The following is a 24,799-nucleotide window of genomic DNA, read 5'->3' on the forward strand; positions in this document are numbered from 1 at the left end:
CAGCAAGTTCAAACATTTAACCAGTTAATATTGAATCTAAATGCACTTTTACTTTAACATTCAAACTGTGTGAAAACGCACTGATGACTTTGATGCTTTAATATGTTAGACTACCACTTACACAGGGTTTTTCCCATAATGAACCAATAATTATAAATATTACAACACACTTATTATTAATAATTATTTTAAAAATATATACAGTTGAAGTCAGAATTATTAGCCCCCCTTTGATTTTTTTCTCTTTTTAAAATATTTGCTAAATGATGTTTAAAAGAGCAAGGAAATTTTCACAGTACGTCTGATCATATTTTTTTCTTCTGGAGAAAGTCTTATTTGTTTTATTTCGGCTAAAATAAAAGCAGTTATTAATTTTTTAAACACCATTTTAAGGACAAAATTATTAGCCCCTTTAAGGTAAATTTTTATTTGATGGTCTACAGAACAAACCATCATTATACAATAACTTGCCTAATTACCCTTACCTGCCCAGTTAACCAAATTAACTTAGTTAAGTCTTTAAATGTCACTTTTAACTGTATAGAAGTGTCTTGAAAAATATTTAGTCAAATATTATTTACTGTCATCATGGCAAAGATAAAATAAATCAGTTATTAGAAATGAGTATTAAAACTGTTTAGAAATGTGCTGAAAAAAAAAATCTGCCCTCTGTTAAACAGAAAACGGGGAAAAAAATAAACAGGGGGGCTAATAATTCTGACTTCAACTGTATATATATATATATATATATATATATATATATATATATATATATATATATATATATATATATATATATGTATATGTATTTTTTTTTTAACTGTACACAACCTGGTAAAATTCTTGTTGTAAAAGTTTAAGTTTGTAGGAACAACAAATAATAACTTGACTTCTAGTTGGTATCAGAAGTGGGTTATTTAAAAGGCAAAGGCTTCTAGATTACGCTTATTTTAACAAAATAAATTATAATCACATCCTGGTTTTTGGTTAATTAGGATAATAAGGTCTAACTTTGCTTAGACAAATGTTTTGCCACTTATATTATTAAATAAATATACAGTATTGAATATAAATTCATGGTGCAGTGGAAGCAGAATTCATTTTGTGACCTTGACCTTCTTTGCTTTCAGGAACTTTGATGTGGAGGCTGAAGTATAAGAAGGAGCTCTGTCCTGCTAAAGAATTTGCCCTCTCTTGTGGTTTGTAATTTAATGAGCAGCACAAATGTCTTGATACCTCAGGCTGTTGATGTTGCCATCCACCCTCTCACACGCCCACATACTGAATGTAACCCCAAACCATGATTTTTCCTTCACAAAACTTGACTGATTTCTGTGAGAATCTTGAGTCCATGCTGGTTCCAATAGGTCTTCTGCTGTATTTGTGATGATTGATGCAGTTTAACAGATTTATTAGACATTATTAAAATATATCTTCTGTCACTTTTCCAAATGATCCACTAGAAGTCAAGTTATTCTTTGTTACTCTTACCACTGGGATCGACAACAAGACTTTTGTCAGGTAGTGTGTATTAAAGATTTTAAAAACTTTTTACAGGTGTGTATGATGTGAGATCTAGAGCATCTTATCATACCATGCCTGGCCGTGGGTAAGGCACTTTACCCTGGAATGGAATCCACTGGTAATTGGGTCCCTCTTTATGGGCAAAAGGTCCTAAAAATGCTCGGCGAATGTCGTTCATAGTATAGAGACACACTGCAGAACCTTGAAATACACTACTGTAAGACACAAAACACACACACATACACACACACTGGGCGTTAAAACGTTACAATACTGAGAGATAAAAATAAAAATCATAGAAATGCTGAATGCAAATATTTTGTACTACTTTGGTCCTCACATAAATGCCCAGTTTATCTGAATTCACGTCACATTATCATTTTATGTTTAAAATATGTAAAAAAGAAAAAAAAGGAAAAAAGAAAAGTAAATTAAAATTATTTTAAACAATTCATTAAACAATTCATTATATTTTAATAATTCATTATTAAACTCAAAAGTTTCCACAGTTTCCAAAAAAATAACTCATCATGTCATTTCTGTTTGACAAAAACATTATGTATTGACATTTTTCAAACATTAAGATTTTAATATTTCACCCACAAAATAAAGAAGTCATGACATGAAGGTTAGTGAACCAATAGAGATTTTAATGGTAAAAGCTTTTTAAACCACACCCTTAGATGAACTCTGACCTGGAGGTGGTAAAGACGGTGTAGATAAGCGGGTTCTTTTTGTCACGGGTCTGCAGTAAGAAAACGTCCCCTGAGGGCCCAGACAAAGGTCAGATTGTCAGTTGGATTGTCAGTTGTACAATATCAGCGTAATTTAACTCTAGTGTGTCTGTGCGTGTTTGTGCGCCTTCTTACGGAGTTCATCAAAATGCGTTTCAGTGCCATCATTGCCTGGTACAGAACACACAAGACGAGCCTTTAGAAATGTTGTCCACTTGTTTACTAGACTGCGCTGTCCTCCCATATCATTCTGGTACAAAAAAAAAACAACACAAATCAAATTGATGAACAAACAGTAGCCACTAGACACTAACTAAACAGTCCGGGTAAGTCATTGGTTCCTTACCCTGCAGAGCTGACCAATCCGGGAATAAGTAACCTTCCCAAATCCCTGAGCTTCTACAGCAGTTTCCCTGAAGAAGAAGAAGACTTTATCGTCGTCAGGGTTATCACTCTCAGGAACACCAAATGCTGCAATAAACTTGGGCTCTGAAACACACAGCATCATTTACAGGTCTTATTGGCATTATACAACAACAGATAAATATCCAAATAAATGATTCAGAGACAAATAAGTGTTTGCAAGATAAGGAAAATAAAAATAAAAGTTATATATTTATTTATTTATTTAGGTAAGACTGTAGGAGCACTAGATCATGCTGAACTCATGAGTTAATATATTAATCAAGCATTAATTAACGACTACTGCACTAGCAACAAATACATTTATGAACTGCTATTAATTAAATGTGTCATGAATGTATTGATGTTGCAACATAATTTTAACTGTATACAATGAATACCATAGGCAATACCATGTATTTTAGCTTATTGATAGAAATTTATGTAGTGAATGTTTTGCAAAGAAATCATTATGCAATGATGTTGTATTATAAATGTGTGCATGAATACACGCATAATAATGTACTCATATATCAAGTATTACCCTAATTTAAAATTAATGTCAGATGCATGCTCAATTTATCATTACCACTTTCCTTTTATTATTCCTATCATTCCAATGTGGATACAGTATTGTTATAAACACTTATATATATTTTCACAAATGATTAAAAAATATAATAATAGTTAATTATTAATAAATAATAACATAATAAAATTCTGCATTATAGAATCAAGTCATTTTAACAGACATAAACAAACTGAAAAAGACACCCTTTGGTGAACAAACGCACCATTGAGCCACCGAGAATCGTGCTGTTCAGTCCGTATGGAGGGTTTTTGTCCCATACTGCGAAAGATTGTAAAGTCGCGTCCCATCAAATCAGTGGCCACACCTGCATAAAGCTCATCACCTAAATGATGACAGAGAGAAGGTTACTGATTGGTCATGACGTATCAGCATTCCAACCAAGCAATTTTAGATTAGATTTTCACTGATCAAATTCAGTTTAGTTTTGGTTAAGATGTCTATGTTTGCTCAATTAGATGTATTTTAAACATTTTCTGGATTGTTTATATAAGCAATAGAAAGATAAAGGGTGGCATCTTACCAATCAGAACAGAAGCTGATGTGTGACGTGGGTCATATGGACTCTTCCCTTTTCCATCTTCTACAAGAGAGGGATCGATTCTAAATACATGATCCTGTGGAGCAAAAGCAAACTTTAGCATTGTGTTTGGCCATGCAAAACCAAACAGGACTGGATTTCACACAAGCTCAATCATATACAGTACCCCCAAACACACAAACTTACCTCCATTTTCTGTCCCACCTCCACATAAGCACAGGTGGGGTGGAAAGCCCCCGTACCACAGGCGTATAGGTGAGTTCGATTATAGTGGTGTAGCACTTTCACATAGTTTACGCAATCCGTCTGCAACACACACACACACACACATGCACAAATCAATTTTATGCAGGACATATTTTACATGCTTTCCCCAGTTTATCTGTCAAAGAGAGAGAGAGAGAGAGACGGTCCCCATCTGGATTGACTATCAGTGACCAGACATACAAAAACAGAAACACACAAGCACATGAGTTGTCTCTTGAGGGATCTTTTACAGGGCAAATCAGAAACGAAACGTTATTATATTATGTATCCTTGACGACATGAGTGCTGACCTTTCCATGCACACTGTGATCCCGGATCTCTCTGTAATCTTTCGCACTTTCTCTTTGACGCATGAAAACAAAGACATTTTCAATTGACACTTACACACATGGACACCTATAGTCTCTCTGTTTCTCTTTTCCTTTGTGAATGTGCTCGCTGGAGCGTGCCACATTTCCCAGAGAGCTGGGAATCACTACGACAACATGTGGGAGCGGGAACATCCGGATTCCAGGGTAGACAGAGAGGATGCAGGGATGAAGCCAAACAGAGGAATGTAGAACAGAAAAGACAACATGAGATGAGAAGAGTAGGCAAGGGTAGTAAAAGGAAAGATTAGACGAAGAGATGATTAGTGAGAGATAACCAGAGAAGATCTGTGATGAGATTAAACAAAAGGATTCTGAAATGAGGCGATGCAGTGGCGCAGTAGGTAGTGCTGTCGCCTCACAGCAAGAAGGTTGCTGGTTTGAACCTCAGCTCAGTTGGCATTTCTGTGTGGAGTTTGCATGTTCTCCCTGAGCTCACGTGGGTTTCCTCCGGGTGCTCCGGTTTTCCCCACAGTCCAAAGACATGCGGTACAGGTAAATTGGGTAGGCTAAATTGGCCGTAGTGTATGAGTGTGTGTGGATGTTTCCCAGAGATGGGTTGTGGAAAAAACTTGTGAAAAAACTGCGCAAAAACATGCTGGATAATAAAGGGACTAAGCCTTTATTGAATGAATGAATACTGAGATGACATATCAATGGGTCAGCAAGTAGAAAATAGACAAGACACTTGAAGACTTGAAGAGACAAGACAATATGAAACGTGAAGTGAAGAAGAAAAAGGAGTCCACCAGAAATAATTCAAGAGAAGACAAGCAATAATTTGACCAAAAATAACAAGATTAGAGACTAGGTGAGATAAAAAGAGATGGGGAGACAAAGGATGAAACTAGTGGAGACAAGATGAGAAAACCAAAGTTGAGATGCCTTGAGAAGGGTGGAGAAGAGGCAACTTTAGATGGACAAGATGAAAAAAACTAAAGATGAGACCAGAGCAAGTCAAGTCAAGAAGAGACAACCAGAGACAAAATGTCCAGAGGCAACAAGAAAAGAAGCATCTCAAGATGACCATAACTGAGACCAGACTAATTAAGTAAAAATAATAAGATACAAAGACAATATAAGAAGACCAAAGTTGAGATGCCTTGAGAAGAAAGGAGAAGAGGCAACTTTAGATGGACAAGATGAGACCAGAGTAAGTCTAGTCGAGAAGAAAAAAACCAGGCACAAGATGTCTAAAGACAAAAAAAAAAAAAAAAACTTGTCAAGATGAGCATAAGTAAGACCAGATTAATCAAGTAGGAACACTAAGACACAAAGAAAATATAAAAAGGCAACAGACTATACTAGAAGATGGAAGTTGCGATAATAAGGGAAAAAAAGCCAAGAAACAACTTATAACAAGAAGACGTGATCGAGGATGACAGAGTCAACAATATACAGTTGAAAAGTTTGAATTACAGCAAAGAAGAAAATGAAGGGAAGAAAAGACTTCAGATAAGAACAGACATTTTAAGTCAGGAAAAGACAACCAAAGACAAGAACAACTACAGAAGACAAGACTAGAGAGAAGATTCAAGAAAACTCAACAAGTGTAAACCAGTGAAAATATGTTCACAAACAACAGAACACAGAAGAGTTGAGATGAGATGAGACATCCAGAGAAAAGAAGAGAAAAATGGAGGGTCTTTTTCTGTTGTTCTCTTCAGTTTCAGTAGCAGATGTTGTTTAGACTGCGATCATGCCTCACTCCATCTTCTCGTGGGCTTTCACCAGCAGTTTGAACCCTGAACTGAACATCTGTTTAAATGTGCTCAAGAAACACACATACTCAAATTCAAACATCAGACATCTCCTTTAAGTTTCTGTGGACAATGTGACACTGATCCATAAAATACCATCCTAAAGATATTCAGATCAAAATTATTTGAATCAATCTTCTCTTAGTATACATAGAACAGGGCAATATTGCTGAATGCAGTAAATGTATAACCTGCATTTCACCCACCATATTTGAGTCATCGCACAGCAATCTGGGATGATACCATGTCCCCCCAAAATGGTATCTTAAGATTCAAGTAAACTTCTTTTTTATTAATATGCCATGGAGACCAGGGCTTAATAAGTAACCCTCATTCTTTTGATCTATAATGGGGCACAAGTGACAGATGGCTAAAGCTGCAGTCTTAACATATTTGTAAATTAACCCACCTCCCATGCTGGTGTTGCCAGTTCAAATCCCACTTGGAGAGGGTCAAGTACAACCAGAGGTGTGGTGACCCGGATGGGACTGAGGTTTATAGGGATGAGTAAATGGAGCTACTAAGAGCTGTGTGAGTAAACCTCACTCCCCTCTTCTAAAGAAACACATTAAAGGCTGCAGTCTTGTCGCCGCCAATAGTCTGGTGGTTAAGTGCGCCAACATATAGCAATGTTGACCCGGGTCTGACTCCCAACTTGAGGTTCTTTGTCGATCTTTTCCCTCTCTCTCTGCTCCCAATGTTTTCCTGTCTGTAATCTGTCTAGTCTTATCCTAATAAAGGTATTCCTTCCAATTGGTAATGTTTTCTAAACCAATTTCGAGAGGATCACTTGCTTATGATTGACCTTGGCTGGTCTCGCATTAACAATCACATGACCAACCAATTAGATAAATTCAAACACACCTAAATAGTCTGCTCTAGCTTACCTCAGTCATCTCTAATTTTTGAAGATTCCCCCCACCCACCCTGACTCCTTCCCCTCTTTTTCTAGCTAAATAACAGGTTCTCAAGACCTACCTGAGCCCAGACTATCCTCCGAGCTCAGGGCTGTCTATCAGGACAGCATGCCAAACACGCATTTACCTTATTAGGCATCAGCTACGTGTGAACTCTTGAAAACCAGTTAGAATCCACCTCAGACTGGGTCTTATCAAGTAGAACCACAAGGTGCTCACAGGTGCTCAACACATGAGCACTAGAAAGAGTTTATTGTCAAACATTTGCAGTTTTTCTGTCTAGAAGTTATGATTGGTAATGTGCCTCAGTACTTATTTAAAGATCTTGTTTTTCAGATTTTTTATTAACATTTTGTTTAATTAAACAACAATTTGAAAAAATGATCGTTGCTCCAACAGAGCCCCCCGCCCCACTGCACCATTTCTATACAATATTTTATGCACTTTCCTAATCTATTTTACATCATCTCATGATATATACATTCATACAATACAAGAAGATAAAATTACCTATATGTTCACTCATCTTCTGTGTTTGTGTGTGTATGTGTTTGTTTGTTTGTTTGTTTGTTTAATTGTTTGTGTGTATGTGTGTTTGTGTGTGTGTGTGTGTGTGTGCGTGTGTGTGTGTGTGTGTGTGTGTGTGTGTGTGTGTGTGTGTGTGTGTGTGTGTGTGTGTGAATACAAATAAACAGTTTAGTTGAGTGATCTTATTTATAATGTCTTGCCAAACTTTCTCTGAGAAAATCAAAGTTCAGTTTCCCATTGTTGTTTCGACTTTGTCACTGAATTTAGATTTTGTGAGGAGATAAGAGTAAATCACACCTATATTTATTTAAAGATCTTTTAATTCCCTCACACATGCACTCATCAACATGGACATCTACTTTTTTTTTAACAGTTTTTTTCAGTAATTCTTTGTTGTTCTTGTTCTGCCTGTTTAGAGGTCTTTTACATCGGGTAGTTTTAGGAACCCTGTTACAGCAACTATCCACCGGGCTTGATCTCCAAGAAATAAAATCCCTCTGGATGATTTTCCGGGTTGTTCAGTGTTGCCACCTTGTGGACTAAGTACTATAAATCAACTATCAATTCAAAGCACGTGCGTACATTAAACACACAGTTCGAAAAATCCAGCTACACATACTGATCATGAAATATTCACCATATGTCTGTACTATACCTTAGCCTTATAAAACCAAGCATATTTTTGGCTTTAGTTGGCAGCATAATTTTCTTGAATAGTATGGGTGAGTATGTGTTTTGTAACCTTTCTGCTACCTCTGCAGAAAGATGTGATTGACATGTGCCCTCCTGCCATGCTTAAACCCTGCACACAGACACACACATACAGGGGCTTGTGGAGAACAAAGGCCTCTCTTTGAGCTTAACGCACCCTGTGAAGAGTGAGTGTGTATGTGTGTGTTGTATGGTGGGGGTGGCGGAATAGAATCATCGAAGACCAATTAAGTTGCTGACAAACTGTGTTTATACAGGAAGGGGTCTCTGCCTTTCTCTCTACCTCTCATACACACACACACACACACACACACACACACACACACACACACACACACACACACACACACACACTAAGACTACTGTTTCGAGAGCTTTACACCCTTCAATAAGGAAAGGACATGTTATGAGTGTGTGTGTGAGCATGTGTATTTGTGTGTGTGCTGATGGGCTCTTTGAAGTGAGCCCACGAGAAAAGAAGAAAAAAGACAGAAAGAAAGACAGAGAAAGAAAGAGACAGACCGCAGAACAAAAGAAAAAGAGCTTTAAAATAAACAATGTGTCTCAGGAGGAATAAGCTGTATATGTGTGTCAATTTCCTGCTGATACACGTGCAGTGAACTTTCAACTTTGACCTTTTATTAGCCTTACCACTGTGTGATTCTCTACAAGTAGCCTGAATCACATTTAAAAATAAAGCACTGATTTTTAAAAACATTGTAATTTTAGATTTAACTCTGAATTATCTCAACACATACTCTTCCTCTCTACTATGCTGTTCACTCATAAACTGAAGTGGGATCAGTTTAACTAATTTAATCTGATAAGATTTAATTAGTGTGATTCATGCAGATGATGTTGATCAGATACAAAAAAATCTGACTAAGGGTGCTTTTACACCTGTGGACTGATTGTTTTATTCCGAAAGAGGAATTAAAATTGTTACAATGTTTTTTTTTTTTTTTCAATAAGGTTCGTTTTCACACGGCAAAGTTTCTAAACAGACCAGAATAGTTAAAACAAGTCATGTGCGAATAGACACTCCTCACATTGGTCAACTTTTCAGAGTCCCATGGATTCCGCTGAGCTGTCACATCGTTATTTTAATTTATCATAAGCAATAAGACATAAGTGATAAGGTACACTTTTATTATAACACCCACAGACATCGTCACCAAATTGTTCTAAATCAGAGAGGTAAGACTTTCTCATACACAGCCTCTTTTCAGTTGTCAAGTTTTGTAAAAATCTATATATTCAATCAGTCTATCAATTAAAAAAACTTTTAAAAATTATGCATCATAGGCTTAAAGTATAGAGAGAAATAACAGTTGAACCAAGACTCTTTCTTTTGAGGTGAAATGAGCAAAATAATATGACAAATACAAAATATTATAAGATTAAAATATGGCATAATTATCAGATGGTAATTTCGGTCAAACAGTTAAACAGCTCTCTTGATATTTCGGCATGCTTTCACTTCCGTATTCAACATAAAACACACATTTATCGGTAGAAATGGCATCCCACAATACATATAATTCTCTCTTCAAATATCCGTATATACATATGGCTATTACACAACCATGAATTGAGCTGAGAGACCAACCTAATTCAGGTGATCTCAGACCAAATGGTTTTTTGGCGTGGATCTGAGCGCGATTGCAGATTTTACATATGCCAAACGAACCGCACTAACCAGGCAAACGAGACAGGTTCCAAAACTAACGTCTTAGTTTAAAAGCATCCTAAAATATTCACTCATAAATATAACTGATTTGGTTCTCTAACTCATACTTCTCAGTGATTCATCTACAATGATTCTCAGGGGTACACACATAACAACCATATTAAATGTTACTTTCAAAGCAGCTTTTGGCAAAAACACATATACAGGCAAAACAAAATTAATGTGTGAGTCCAGACAATACACTATGGTGGATTCATGACATGATATTGACGACAGTTTTGGAGCTTCTAGTTACATACTTTAATTAAAGACAATGGATTAAATGAAATTACATTCTAAATAATGTTATGCTTTTAGCACAGACCGAGTTGCTTTAAATAGAGTGACCATATTTCAGTTTTATTTTTAATAGGTAAACTAAGTAAACTAAAATACCAGCTAAAAAATTATTATTTCACTTTCATGCTACTCAGGAACCCACTGTGGACACTAGCAGGTAAAAGCTGCTGCTCCCATGCTTTTCTTTTATATGGATTTGAGGAATTCAGATGCACTGACCAATGTTTGCATACGTACATAACCGACCAATGGTGGTGTAATGAATATGTAATGCAAAAACCCAAACAATAAATGAAAATTGTAAAAAAAACAAAAGGAGAATCACTGACATTTTAGAAGATCTTAATATCGAAATGCATTTTCCACAAAAGGAAGACATGTCTAAATTTGGTCTTAATTTGGTTTTGCTGTAAGTGCTTTTTTTTTTTTTTTTTACAATGTGCCATTAGCCATTGACTTTTTATTTTATGAATCATTTCTAAAAAAAAACAAAAAAAAAAAACAATCAAGATGACGATGATGATTTCACTGAGTAAAGAAAATGACCTGCATCTTGGATGAGCTGAGGATGAATAAATTAACATTTGAATTTTTCTGCTGACCCAACAGATGTGGTCACTTTGAACTGTGCTTCTATGACAGAGACCGTAAGACAGAAACATAAAGCACTGAAAGACAGAGACTGAGATGAAGGGAATAGAGTCAAATGAAAACAATACTGAATGACAAATCAGGAGATCAGACTGAGAGACTGAACAAAGGAGAAAGTGAAAGGTCAGGGGGAGAGTCTTAGGGAAAATCTTAAGTCTTATTCATGGAGGTCTAGTCTGTCCCTGCCGTCCTGTACACACCTACATGTAATGAGGGTCAACTCACAGGTCAGCGCACTGAACAAAGTCTGTGTCTCTGTGTGTGTGTGTGTATGTGTGTGAGACAGATCTTATTGTCAGCTGACTTCAGTATGTTACCCACCGCAGAATGAACCAAAAACACACACGCACACACACAAATTTTGAAGTTGCACAATCTTGCACACCCTTTAGAATAAAAACAGAGTGTCCAAGAAACATCCCACACATATCCGCTTAACGCTCCAGATAAAACACAATACAACTTACACTAACTATGACCCTTTGTTGTGTTACAACACATAAGTATTAAAGTTAAACTGTAAAATAGTATACAACACTTACAATAAGTTTGATGTATGATGTTTTGTACAAATTCCACAAATATATTTGAAGAGTTCACATGCAAAAGCTGTCTGAAATCCTCTTCGTAAATGATCATTTTTCTAAGGCTCCTATGTTCATGTTAATCATTCATCGATATAAACATGAATCTACAGACAAGGGCCTAAGAAAAATGCTAATTTTAAGTCTTTGTAGGTGAATTTTAAGTTAAATGAAAAAAAAAAAACTGTATATACAGTGTTTACAAGTCTGAACACTGTTTTTCATTCGATTCTTGTTACAACGTGGACACCTCTAAATGGTGTTAAAAGAGTCACATGCTGTATTTCTAAGGTAAAATTCACCCAAAAAATGTAATTCATGTTTTCATGTGATGACGTATTCGCGGCCACAAAATCACACGTGACGTGAGCTGACCACAAGCTGTTACCACAGAGACGGCGGACGCGCACCTTTGAATGAAGTCTACTTTAGTGAACAGAACCTGCATAGGCTGTGAATAACAGCTAATAAAGTTGTGAATAACATTCAGTTTGGGGTACAGAGCGATCATTTGGAAGCATGGGAAGAATGAAAATGAAACTGAACCGTGCACATCATTTCAATAATCATATTGCATTTCAAAGTTATGATTGTGACAAGCATTTAATGTTTTTCTTTTTAACAGAATGTTGTGCATGAGAATAAAGGTTGAACAGTGTCAGTATAACTACTCTAGCCCATATAATGTTGAATTTAATGCAAGAGAGAATCTAATAATGGCAAATGTCTGATTTTACCAGCAGAAAAAATGGTCTAATAATGTTGTCAATGACAAACAACAAGCATATGTCTGAAACATAATAATTCAACTTCAGAATTATGAATAGTTGTATTCCGGTGTCATCACATTACTGTACATTAACAAACTGGACATATTTAAAGTCTGTTCAAGTCCACCATTCAAAGTCTTTTCAAAATTTTGCATTACACCTACAGTAGACCTGCACATATTATTATTATTATTATTACTATTATTATTATTATTATTATTATTATTATTATTATTTATATATATATATATATAAGCACAAACACACACATGCAAATGAGGACTGTACAATTTCTGTGAACAATGTGACTTTGATATTACGATATTTCATTTTTCTGCGATAAATATTGCGATATGAATACAGTTTCACAAGATGGTTTGAATAGCACTATTTGATGATGTTCTGTGGAGTCTAACAGTATTCAGGTACAGAAATTGAATAATCACAATGCAAAAAATGTTCTTTTTTACTTTGCTTCGTCTTTTCTCTACCCCAAATATCTACAAATTCTTAGATCAAGTACAAAAAAATTTGTTTTGTTTTCAACTTAAAAAAAAAAAGTCAAAATTAAGTTTTATAAGTTAAAATTGAGTTTTTCCTTAAAACAAGCAAATGATCTGCCAGAGGGGAATATAAAATAATCTTGTTTTCGCTTCGAAATATAGCTATTTGGATTAGAAACAAGACAAAAATTATAAGTGAGAAAAAATATTTTATTTTTATTAGTTTTTTTTTTGCATAAATCGCATAAAATCCATATAAATACAGTAATTAAATACAATTCTGTGGTTCCTGGTCAACTATAATTCAGACTTAACATTTCAGATCTTGCGATGTGGCTATTGTGGATGTGCACATTGCGATATTGATGCTAAAATTATAATATAATGAAAAACAAATCTTTTAAAGAACATTCAGTATCTATGTTCATTGCCCCTGACAGATAACTTTGGCTCAACACTGGTTTGCATCTGTAAGTGATGGAGCCGATTGGGAGAGCTGCTTGTGATAACAGTGCTAATTGCCCGAGTGTGTGTTTGTGTGTAAACACCTCATAGAAGAGATGGTCCTGATAAGTGTGTAAACCAGGGCGTGTTGGTGACCACAAGATCTGATTATTGCAGAAACTTACATTGATGTCTTTCCCGGCCCAGTTGCACTCTTCTCTCCAGTCGACAGGCGCTGGCCAGTAGATCTGAGAAAGAAAGAGGAGTTCAGAGGTGAGCAGAAGTTTTGGACACTGCAGGGTTAGACGTGTTCACTAGCTTGAGGGACATTCTCTCATGCACACACATCCGGACACATCCAGCCTTAAACCACACCTGTGTGTGTCTAAAGCCAGAACACAGTGACCGACAACTCTAACTCGTCATTCCTTCTCTTTCCTTCCTGAAGAAATAAAAATCCATCAATCTGTCATCGGCATGTTGGCCTGAACCACTGTTAATCATCTGGCGTGACTTTAAAGGCTGATTAACTTTACACATGATAAATGCTGAAGCTTCCTTTTTGTTTCTCTCGCAAAATCAAATGCAATCTAGTCCCATGCTATTAGCTTAAAATACAAACATAAATGGGTTATAAAACATCTAATTGTTTGATCCTTTTACTTGTTAATAGTTTAAACCAGGGTAAGTTTTGGCTCTGGGTTATTTCATTAAAATACAGTAAATGTATTATGCATATAATAATATTAGAGGGATTCAAGGAGGGACATAAACAGGCTTTGCAGTCACACACAAATAAAGAATAACACTTTTAACTACAGATTTCTGTTTCACTGATGTTAATATTTCGTATTTATTAGTAGTTTGCACCCTACATTTATTAGTATTTTTGAAATAATTTTAGGATAAATTATATACAATTTTAAGTAAAATGTTTAATGAATGTATTTTTCAAGATTATATTTGATGATACAGTAGCAGTAAAGTACAAAAAAGTCAATGTATAATATACACATGTACAATATAATGTACTGTACAACATTTTCAAATGATACGCACTGCAACAACAGATATTATGTGCAGTATTTTTTTAATTAAAATACATTTTTTGCAATAATTTTAATAAGATGAATAAATAAAAAACGATTATTATGATGTTTAAAGAGCCCCTATTATGGGTATTTGAAAATGACCTTCCATACAGAGTGTAACACAGCACTGAGTGAAGTGAAATATCCAGCTAAGGCGTAAATCTGAAAGTGCACCATGTTTAAAACTATTGGTTCATCTATAAAAGAGTCGACTCATAGTGGTTCGAATAAATCGCCGCAGTAACAAGTCTTTAGCCGTGCCGGCGTGACTGCGATATAAAACTCAAGCCCCGCCCATTTTTTTGCACGCGCAGACCCGGTAAATTTGAAACCCCTGGCCGTAACCGCTTGTACTGTATCTGGTTAACTCTTTGTAATCTCATAACGCGTCTAAAACCATGTTGAAAACCTGATGTGTGCTGCTTTGTTTATGGATTTTAATGCGTTTGTGAACTCGCAATCCTCTGGATAAGTTGCCGATTCATTCCGCTGTGGCGTCCCCGAATTAATAAAGGGACTAAGCCAACAAGAAAATGAAGGAATATACAATATTTTTTTGTGGTATAAAATATTTCATTATATTTGTAGAATATTTTAATATATAAAATATATAATTTACATATGAACATGTATCATGTTATACTGTACCAATCTTAATAGTATATACATTTATATATATTAAAAAGTTTATGCCACATACAGTAAGTATACAGTTATATTGTAGGACGTTAATAATGACTAGTAGCTATAGTCAGCCAATCCTAAAAAAAAAAATAAAAAAAGAGACAGAACTTCTTGGTGGATCGTCCCCAGGTGCTTATCCTGTATACGAATGAGTTATGACTGACAGGGTTACACCTTTGTTTAAAACTTAATTAGACGATGACAGACAAACTGAAGAGAAGATGCTTCCTTTCACTCTTACATTATGGATGAAGGAAACGAAGAGGGAGAGAGTAAGAAGTGTACTGTACCTTCTGTTCCTGTTTGCTGATGTTGTCGAGACTCAGAGATAGCAGAAAGTTTCGAGCTCCAACAAACAGTCGCCCCCTCTCTTCGTCCAATAGCAGAGCTCCGAAAGAACACGAACGCTCCAAGTCAAACCGCTTAATGCCATTAAACTGCTGAAGATCTACAGAGTGTGCAAAAACACAAAGCATTTAAAACAGACAATTCAAAACAGACATTGCAAAGTGCTTTATTCAGCACTTTTATAGGCCCCTAAGACGTCCACAATGCAAAAAACATGGATTGAATCACTGAATCCAGAATTAAAAAAGAATTAGTGAGGAATATCAGAGAATTTGGCAAATTTTAGATGAATGATTCATTAAAAGTAGTAGTTGTAGTAGTAGAAGTAATAAAAATAGTTGTGTTGTACACAACTAATCAAATCACAATGTGGACTATTGACTATTATCAAACCAAACAAGTCTAAGTTTAACCAAAGTCTTTAAATATGAGATCTGCATGTTCTTTATGTCATTGTGAATTATTCATTCAACATAGTAATACTGTAAAATTGCTATAAAATCACTGGAACAATATTACCAGTATAGAAATGAACTATTTATACACAGCAGAGTTTTGGTATTTTTATAAAAAGAGCCTGTATACATATGACTTCTTCACTGCAATGTACTGGTAATTTTCCTGAAAAGTCTGTATTTTTAAAAAAGGGGGAAATGAATTAGGCATGGGCCGGTATATGATTCTGATGGTATGATACCCTTGGATAAAAATATAATGGTTATATGGTATTGTAATTACTGCTCTAAAATGTTCTTTTTAAATATCTGGGTAAAAAATAAAAGCTTTCCCCCCCTTTGAACACAATCTATGAATGAAATGAATCATTGACTCCTGCTGTCTTCATTAGTTTCAAAAACACAGATTTTTATTACAATTTAAAGCAGCATCGTCCTACATATATTGTACTTTAGGAACGGTATAACAGAAAATTTTGGCAGTTTTAAAAACTTTACTTTTTCAAACCACGGTATACCTTGAAAACTGTTATCGTCCCATGTCTAAAATGAATGATGGATTTTGGTTTGGCGCAGTGCTCATGATGTTGTCAGCCTCTGCTATCTTACTATTTGAGCACATAAACACTTTATTGCCAGAACCAATCAGAGAATCACTTTATCTGCATTTTATAAAAAAAAAAAAAAAAAAAAAAAGCTATTACCACATTAATGGAACACTCACTCACTTTCCTGCTTTACCAGAACTTCGGCCAATTTAGTTTATCCAATTAACCTACAGCAGGGGTGTCAAACTCAATTCCTGGAGGGCCCTGCACAGTTTAGTTCCAACCCTGCTCCAACATACTTACCTGTAGGTTTCAAACAAGCCTGAAGGACTCAATTAGTTTGATCAGGTGTGTTTAATTAGGGTTGGAACTAAACTGTGCAGGGCTGCGGCCCTTTTGGAACTGAGTTTGACACCTGTGACCTACAGTATACTGCTTGTCTTTGGTCTGTTGGGGAAACCGGAGCACCCGGAGAAAACCCACACAAACACAGGGAGAACATACAAACTCCATGCAACAAGTGACCTTTTTGCTGAGAGGTAACTTGGCAACCACTAAGCCACTGTGAAGTCCTATCATGTTAAAGCATGGTAAGCATTTTCAGATCAACATCAAAATTAAATTGTAGTTAAATGTGAAGAAAATGTAAAACAGGCTTTCTAAAATGTACATTTTGATTAAATCTTCATAAATAGTAGACAATTGTGGACAAAAGTGGACTACTTAACTACTAAAATGTATTTTACCAATAAATTAATGTCTAGAAAAAAAGGACAAATATTGAATACAAAAAATGTAATATGCAATAAATTAATAATAATTCAGGAAAAAATAAAACTGAACCTGAGAATAAAATAACAGGCATTAGATATAGTGCACTACCTTTATAAGACAGTTTCATCCGGGGTGAGGATTGTGAGCTTCCGCTCAATGAAGCGCTGATGCCGATGAGTCCAAACAGGACCAGTGTGCAGCACATCATCATCATCATCTTCAGAGGAGGAGGAGGACCAAAACTTTTTTTAAGTTAAAAAGCGCAGACAGCTGCCACACAGATGGTGGAGTGGGATGCTGGTTGTCCTGGCAGCTGTTGCCGTGACGGCTCTCAGTTGTCCTGCTTGTTGTTACAGTGATGCTGTAGATGTGGAGTTTCCTCTTTACTCTGAAAGCTGAACACCAAAACAAAAAACAAAAAAAAAAACTTTTATAGACCTTTCATCTTCTTTTCATTGACACTGTTCCATCTTTCCTGACCCCTTTGTCACCCACTCCTACAATAACCCAGTCCGATAATAGCCATGTTATTTCAGATATGCAGTCACACACACTCATACACTTTTTATTTCAGTAGCAGATGGTCTAAAGCTACTGTCCTGTCTAAGATAAGGAGGAAGAAATCTGATCCCATTTCTCTCTTACACACACACACACACACACACACACACACACACGCACACGCACACACGCACACACGCACACACACACACACACACACACACACACACACACACACACACACACACACACACACACACACACACACAGAAAGAGAGCTGAGTTTTGAAGCAGTCATTCTTTTTGAGCCTTTCATTTGGTTTTTTTGATGGTTCTGGTCCAGGTTCATTGAATGGCTACACTGAGAGCCAAGATCTATTCGGTCAGAACAGCGTCCAGCTCTCATTTGAGACCAGCAACATCTAATTGCTGCCATGCGCTTTTGTGTGAATATGTGTGTGTGTGCGCTTTCTTTGCTAGGTCACATTCTGCATGTGAAGGGGAAAGAAATGATAAACTAGAGGAGAGGAGCTGTCTGACTCTATACTGTATCATTTTCAAACATATCATTCAGACTTCACTCAGATAAACTGTTGATATGGTCCTCAAGCTGAAACAGGAAGCTCATTTGCTTTTAGTCAAAACAGTCAGATAATCGAATACAGTTTGAAATATTACACACTTCTTGGCTTTTACGTTCTCACTATATCTCATATTTTGGGTAGTATATGTATATGTGCAGTATTTCATACACTTCAAAAAGATTGCCTGTTTTTATTCACCCTTCTAATATTTCACCCCTTTGTCTAACGCACACCAAAATGAAACTGGGATCATCTTTTGGTTTCTTCTTCAATCTCTTTATGAGGTTCAGGTGCTAGTAAAAACAGATGTTTATATTTTCATGTGCATGCAGCTTTGGTCAAAGGTTTATAACATTTGCAGAATCTGCAAAATGCTAAACGACTTTCTAATAACAGTGACAGTATGCATGGCTTACATGTTCAATTATACTATAGGAATATGCCAGTACTTCACAAACCAAAGCAAAAATGGTGATCTACAGGACCATATGTGTGCAGATGGGTATTGTTTCTTTACAAAGCGACCTTGCAGTGCATAACACAATTTTTTTTGTCATTTTGTTGACAATTATGTCTGAATGCGAAATCTACCCAAAGTGCAAAAGAGAAAATGTACCCTTTGGGCTCTATTTCAATAATCTACGCACAAAGTCTAAAGCTTATGGCGCAAAAGCAATAAGGGCATGTCCGAATCCACTTTTGCTATTTTAATGATGGAAAAATACGCTCTGCGCCCTAGCGCATGGTCTATTAGGGTTTTGCTAATTAACTTATTAAATATTACAGTTTTTCATGATTGCTAACACACTAAATTTAAACTTTTCCCACAGTTAGCAAAACCGTACACTCAGGAAGCAAAATACAAGGCTAGATCTGCACAACTGTGAGCACATTGTCAGCTTCACACTTTTTGCAAAGCATTACACACAATGATTTGCAAATTACTAAACACATTCGGATGCTTTTGACACAGATATTTTTCATAATGGTATTTTCTTGCAACTTCAAAGCAAAGGCTTTCAAGTGAACACACACCTGAACCATGAGTTAAACACAACCATCAGGTGTGCACACACACGGCTGCAAAACTGTAGACACACCAATCAGCTGTAACCACAATGAAAAAAGCAATAGGTATAAACTATTAGTCTTCAACAAACATGTTTACAGTAGTAGAGCTATAAATAGTAGTCTTCAATAAAAATGTTTTACAGGTGCGTATTATATTATTATTATATTATGATATTAATTTTCAAATAATAATAATAATAATAAGCCAATGTTGCAGTATGAAAGAGGAAGCACGAAAGTGAGGAAGATTGGTAAACAGGAGACAGGGGATGGAATTTTTTTTTTTTCATTGAAATGTTTACATCACCAGAACGCTGAATAAATAAGCTTTACGTTGTTGTATGGTTTGTTAGAATAGGGCAATATTTAGTCTGTTTGGTGAATACAGTATGCTCATGTACTTTATAGCAATATCTCTCACACTCTGATTATATCAGTATTAGTCAGTTAAAAATGATTTGAGTGTTTAGGATTGATCACAGCAGTGTGTAAATGAAGCAAACAGATGTATATAGAATGAAGCGTGTGTGTTCTGTTTGGGGTTAAAATTGTGTTTTGCTATATTGTTGTAAGGTTTTGGATGAAGTGTTCCATTTGGCAAAAGAAAAATTGTGCTTAAACAATCAGAAAAAACTGTAATAAGTTAAGGCAGACTTTGTATGTGGAAAAACTAAATGCTTCACTAGTGAGAAAACAGTTGAACAAACCATCTGCAGTGCGAGGATAAAAAATAAGCCTCCTCCATTCAGCTTTTTTTACTTTACTTTTACTCTTTACTTTAACCCTTTACTTTTGTGGATAAAGAAATAGTGGATATTCACTCCACTAAAGACATCCATTAGTCTACATATTTAATTTCGTTTAAGTAAAAAGATTTGTTTCAAAACTATTTCTAAATTTGTTTTAATTTCCAGCAAATGAATACATGAACCTGCATAGGCACATAGCTAGTGTGCTCTGTGCTGGACTTTGGATTAGCTTTCAGTTGGTCAGTGGCACGGTCTATTTCAGTTCCTCAAAACAGCAACGCACCAACAATGCACCTTAACACACCTCCTTTATAGACCTGCATACCCATGGGTCCACAAAGTGCCGCAAATGGACTTTTTATTTAAACAACATAACGCAAAAGGGAAAAATTGGTGTTGAAAATTGCTCTGAAAATAGCAACAAATTGCGCCAAATTGCGCTTTAGGTTTATCATTGACACATGAATGCACCATTTGCAAGTATATATAGTTTTTAAAAATTTCTTTTATTGACATATTCCAGTCTTACATAAAAAATCTATTTTACAAATATATACACTATATATATACATTTTTAGAAGTTATTTTGTAGATTTCACAGTGGATGCATGTCAGGCCACTTTACCAAAACTGAATCTGATAGAAAACAAAAATTCTCTACTTAGCCAAGTAAATGTGAGTGTTTTTTTTGTCCGACACCATATAACCGTTTTTTACAAGTATAGTTTATAAAATAACTTTTAATGTTTCATGAAAATGTAAATAAGCAGGTTTGTGTGAGGATTATATTTACAGCTACATTAGAGAAAATAAAAATGAATTGGGTATAAAAACTAAAGACGTTGTCCTACTTTGATACAATGTGTGCGTCTTTGTGTGTGAATTAAAGAGAAACAGAATAATAAGTGTAATAAGAGGAAGATAAAAGAGAGAGGGACAAACTATTTTTAACAATCGGTGATCTCTCCAAAAGTGCTTTGGAAACACACACACACCAACAATTTCTATACCCATTTGCTGCAGTGCTGAATTTTAATAAGTGTTAGTGAGAATCACCAGCAAGATAAGAGGAGACCTACTGACTCCACTGAATATAGATTATACCCACACGCGCACACACGCACGCACACTTCTACCGTACTGCTAAAATGCACAGAAGCATGAAAAAAAAAAATAGACTATCCTCCAGCAGCGTGTGGACTTTTTAAATTAGTTTTAAACAGAGTAACAAATACAGCAACATCTCAAACTAAATATAAAAGTGCTTTATGCTTTCTTCCTCTCGTTCTGATTCTATCGCTGTGAATAATGGAACTATTCACACTGGCAGACAGCAGAAGTCTCATAATAAAACACACACACACACACACACTCTCACACACACAGTCCCTCTGTCTGTAGTGCTGTCACACTGATTAGCTGTGCTAATTTACTATAAACACAGTTAATATGAGCTACTGCAGGCCTGTGTGTGTGTGTGTGTGTGTGTGTGTGTGTGTGTGTGTGTGTGTGCATGTGTGTGCATTCAAGTACATCCAGCAAGGTTCACACCCCCCATCCTGGGAGATTTATACAAGAGGAGAGCAGAAAAGTGCATCCCAGCGCCCTTCACATCTCTTTAAGCAAAGAGGCTGTGCCAACGCAGCAAATCGTACATCATCATTACAGCCAAGGCTGGAGCGGGACACACTCGCACACACATACACACGCACACACACACAGATCAAGACTCTTCCACATGAACCAGGCCTTAAAACCAGACTAAATGCAGCTAAGCCCAAAATAAACAAACAACAATTAACCTTAAGACCTCAATGCCGCAGTGACAACACCAGACAAAACAAGCCAAACGAGAGAAAAAGAGAAGGAGGTAACTGTGTCATAAGCCTCTCGGTTCATGACGCTTGGAGTGAGCGAGACCCTAAAGAGAGCGAGAGAGAAAGAAAGAGCGAGGGAGAGTGAAAGAGGAGAAAGGAGTCGATTGTTCTGCTGAGCGGCTCCTCTGGACTGCGACCAACTGTCAGAACCTCCAGTAAGGGAGTGAAAGAGAAAAGAAAGATTGAAACGCGTGAGGAAAAGCCTTTGCTCACATGCGGGGGGAAATAAAGGCATAGTCAAAATTCTGCCACCGGTATTTCACCCTCACGCTGCTCAAAACCGGCACAACCACATGAGAGTTCATGAGAAAAGTGGAAATGTCTGATTAAATGGGTCTGTTCTCATTATCACATGTACAATCATCAAACATGTACAATCATCAAACTAGGTTGAAAACTTAACATTGTTCAACACTTGATTACAGCATCCACAGAATTGAATGTTTCTTTTGGGATTTAAGAAATAAAGGATTTAATGCTATTTAATGCTAATTAAATGCTTTTTTAAAATAAAATGTAATATGTAAAAACTTATATTATATAAATGTAAAAAGTTTAATTGAGATTGGGATTGTTGGTGATTGTATGGGTGTTATGGCCCGTTTTCACTGAGTGGTATGGTACAATACGATTCGGTATGCTCTAATGGCAGTTTCCACGGCCAAAAGGTACCAACAAATGAATCGTACCATACAACTTTTTGGGTACCCTTTCAAAGAGTACCTAGCACAGCTTAAAGGAGCCAAAAGGTGGAGCAAGACGCGCAATTGAATGCAATTGGTTTATAGAGATACTGTGCGTCACTAGCTCGTGCACAAGCCATGAGAATGAAAACAAATACACAGCCGAGACATTACACAATAATAATATATATGAATAATAATGAGCCATGGTCATCCAGGGCTTTTAGAAACCTTGCTGTCGTCTTGATGAACAGCCATAAAGCCAATAAGAAGATCAGAATCTACCCTGTGCCCCGTAGTTGTTTACAAGGCCGTCTGAAGTGTGAAAGGTTTCGCTATCTCGCATGGAATAACAAGCTTTTTGAGTTGATGATGATAATGTGCGTGTGATTGTTGGAGAGCTTCTGACATCTGATCCTGATCAAAAGTGGACAAATGCGAGAGTGAAGTGCAAAAAAACAAGGAGCAAATTATTCTTTCAGCAACGTAAAACATGAACAAACTGCCATGTTGAACTACTGTTATCAATTGTTGTACTATTATGACCTTGGAATGACAGAATTACTTTCTAACAAGAGCTTACATGTGCTGGTGAAAATTAAAGATACAGATGAGAGGTTTGCACTGACTGTGGGGTAAATGTTGCGTGTTGTTTTTGAACTTAAATAAGGACTAAATGTTTGTTGTGTAGTTTTTTGTAATTGGTAACATATCGGAGACTGTAAGGGTCTGTATGAGTTCATATATGTTGCATTTGTTTATTTATTTATTTAATATTGCAGACAATACAGTAGGCTGTTTTACACTATCATTGATCTGCAGTTATAATCAAATTATGTTCATAGGAAGGTTATTAAGGAACATTTATACATAAGCGTTTATGTGTATCAAGCATCTGTTTTGTGAGAAGTGCTTCTCATGTGATATGTGAATGACCCGTATACCTTTTTTCCCTGTGCGAGAATGACGTCAAACATTTTGTCGAACACCATGAAGTGAAAATGCAAGCCTGATAAAGGTGACCTGTACCGTACTGTACCACTCAGTGGAAACGGGCTATTAATGGCCAGATTGGGTAGCTACAGTATACATGAACAAAAGAAAATTAAGACCTATTAAAAAATTTAAGACCTACAGCACAACATTGCAGAAGATTTAAGACTTTGTAAAGTCTAAAATTTTGCTTTTGAGATTTAAGACCTTTTAAGATATTTCAAGACCACGTGGATACCCTGAAAGAAAAAAAAAGAAATAAAGACATGCAGCTGAAAATAAAATTATGAGTAAATGATGGGGTAAACTAGCACTTTGTTCTACTTGGGTAAAAACAAGAGAAATTTCTATCATGTCACTCTTTATGTTAAAATGAAACAACCCACCTTGCTGGTTTCTCTTCTGTTTTGGTTTTTGTAGGTCCCACAAGGTCATGCTGGCACACAAACATGAGCTACTCTCTCCTTACTGGTCTCTGTGACTCTCTCTCTCTTTCTCTCAGGCGCAAAGATGTGAACATAAAACTCTCAAAACTGTCTTGCTTTAGATCAACTACTATACTCTCAGAGATAAATCTGTGTATACAAAACAAAGACAGACACAAATCCCTTCAAATGGAGTCCAGAGAATGAATTTGGCAGCTCTTAGCACTGTCAGGAGCAAAAAACTGCAAGTTTCAGCATGTGTGTGTGTGTGTGGCTTCAGTGATCACCCAGGTCAGCCACAAACCCTCAGTCCATTTAGAATAATACACACACAAGTACAAAGCTCTCTCACACAGGCCCTCTGTCAGAATGATAGATAGAATGAACTTTAAAAGAGACAAAAAAGGGGGAAAGAGAGATCGAGAGGATGAGTTCAAATGAGGAAGGGTTAGGGTTGAATTTATTGCACCAGCTGTCTAAGAGTCTCAAATCCTTTGACTGAATGTGTAAGTCTCTGTATGTATGATAAGCATTACTTTTACCATTGGTCACGCTAAACATCTAGACCATCATCTATAATTGCCCTACCTGTAGCAACCCAGCAAACAGTTTTATGTTTAAGACACATATAATAGACATTTAAACGATGACAGCTTGGCAAAAACAAGGCTAAATTTGGGCTGTCAGTGCAAAC

At 36.1% G+C, this 24,799-nt stretch overlaps 2 protein-coding genes and 1 long non-coding RNA gene across 7 annotated transcripts in view; 1 reads left to right on the forward strand and 2 right to left on the reverse strand.

The window, feature by feature from the left end:
* slc26a6.2 (solute carrier family 26 member 6, tandem duplicate 2) overlaps positions 1-24,799 on the forward strand; it is a 406,025-nt gene that overhangs the window by 324,569 nt on the left and 56,657 nt on the right. The gene's annotated exons all lie outside the window — the stretch shown is intronic.
* Positions 1-24,799, reverse strand: part of LOC147842651 (uncharacterized) — a 464,331-nt gene that overhangs the window by 105,281 nt on the left and 334,251 nt on the right. The gene's annotated exons all lie outside the window — the stretch shown is intronic.
* The window catches only part of sema3b (sema domain, immunoglobulin domain (Ig), short basic domain, secreted, (semaphorin) 3B), a 116,530-nt gene that overhangs the window by 7,809 nt on the left and 83,922 nt on the right, over positions 1-24,799 (reverse strand). For 4 of the 5 annotated variants that reach the window (XM_087263699.1, XM_087263700.1, XM_087263701.1 and 1 more), the window contains 10 exons: positions 17,331-17,617; positions 15,388-15,545; positions 13,508-13,570; positions 3,977-4,096; positions 3,773-3,866; positions 3,455-3,574; positions 2,605-2,747; positions 2,394-2,508; positions 2,220-2,289; positions 1,595-1,739 (listed from right to left, as the gene is read on the reverse strand). In XM_087263699.1, coding sequence (XP_087119825.1) covers positions 1,595-1,739; positions 2,220-2,289; positions 2,394-2,508; positions 2,605-2,747; positions 3,455-3,574; positions 3,773-3,866; positions 3,977-4,096; positions 13,508-13,570; positions 15,388-15,545; positions 17,331-17,439 — 1,137 coding nt within the window. In that variant the 5' untranslated portion in view covers positions 17,440-17,617. Of the gene's footprint in view, positions 1-1,594; positions 1,740-2,219; positions 2,290-2,393; positions 2,509-2,604; positions 2,748-3,454; positions 3,575-3,772; positions 3,867-3,976; positions 4,097-13,507; positions 13,571-15,387; positions 15,546-17,330; positions 17,619-24,799 lie in introns of those variants that run through there. The other variant, NM_001128346.1, reaches the window with a different exon arrangement.

Source organism: Danio rerio, chromosome 8 (assembly GCF_052040795.2).
Source record: "Danio rerio strain M-AB ecotype USA chromosome 8, GRCz13ab, whole genome shotgun sequence".
In the NCBI taxonomy this organism is placed as follows: Eukaryota; Metazoa; Chordata; class Actinopteri; order Cypriniformes; family Danionidae; genus Danio; species Danio rerio.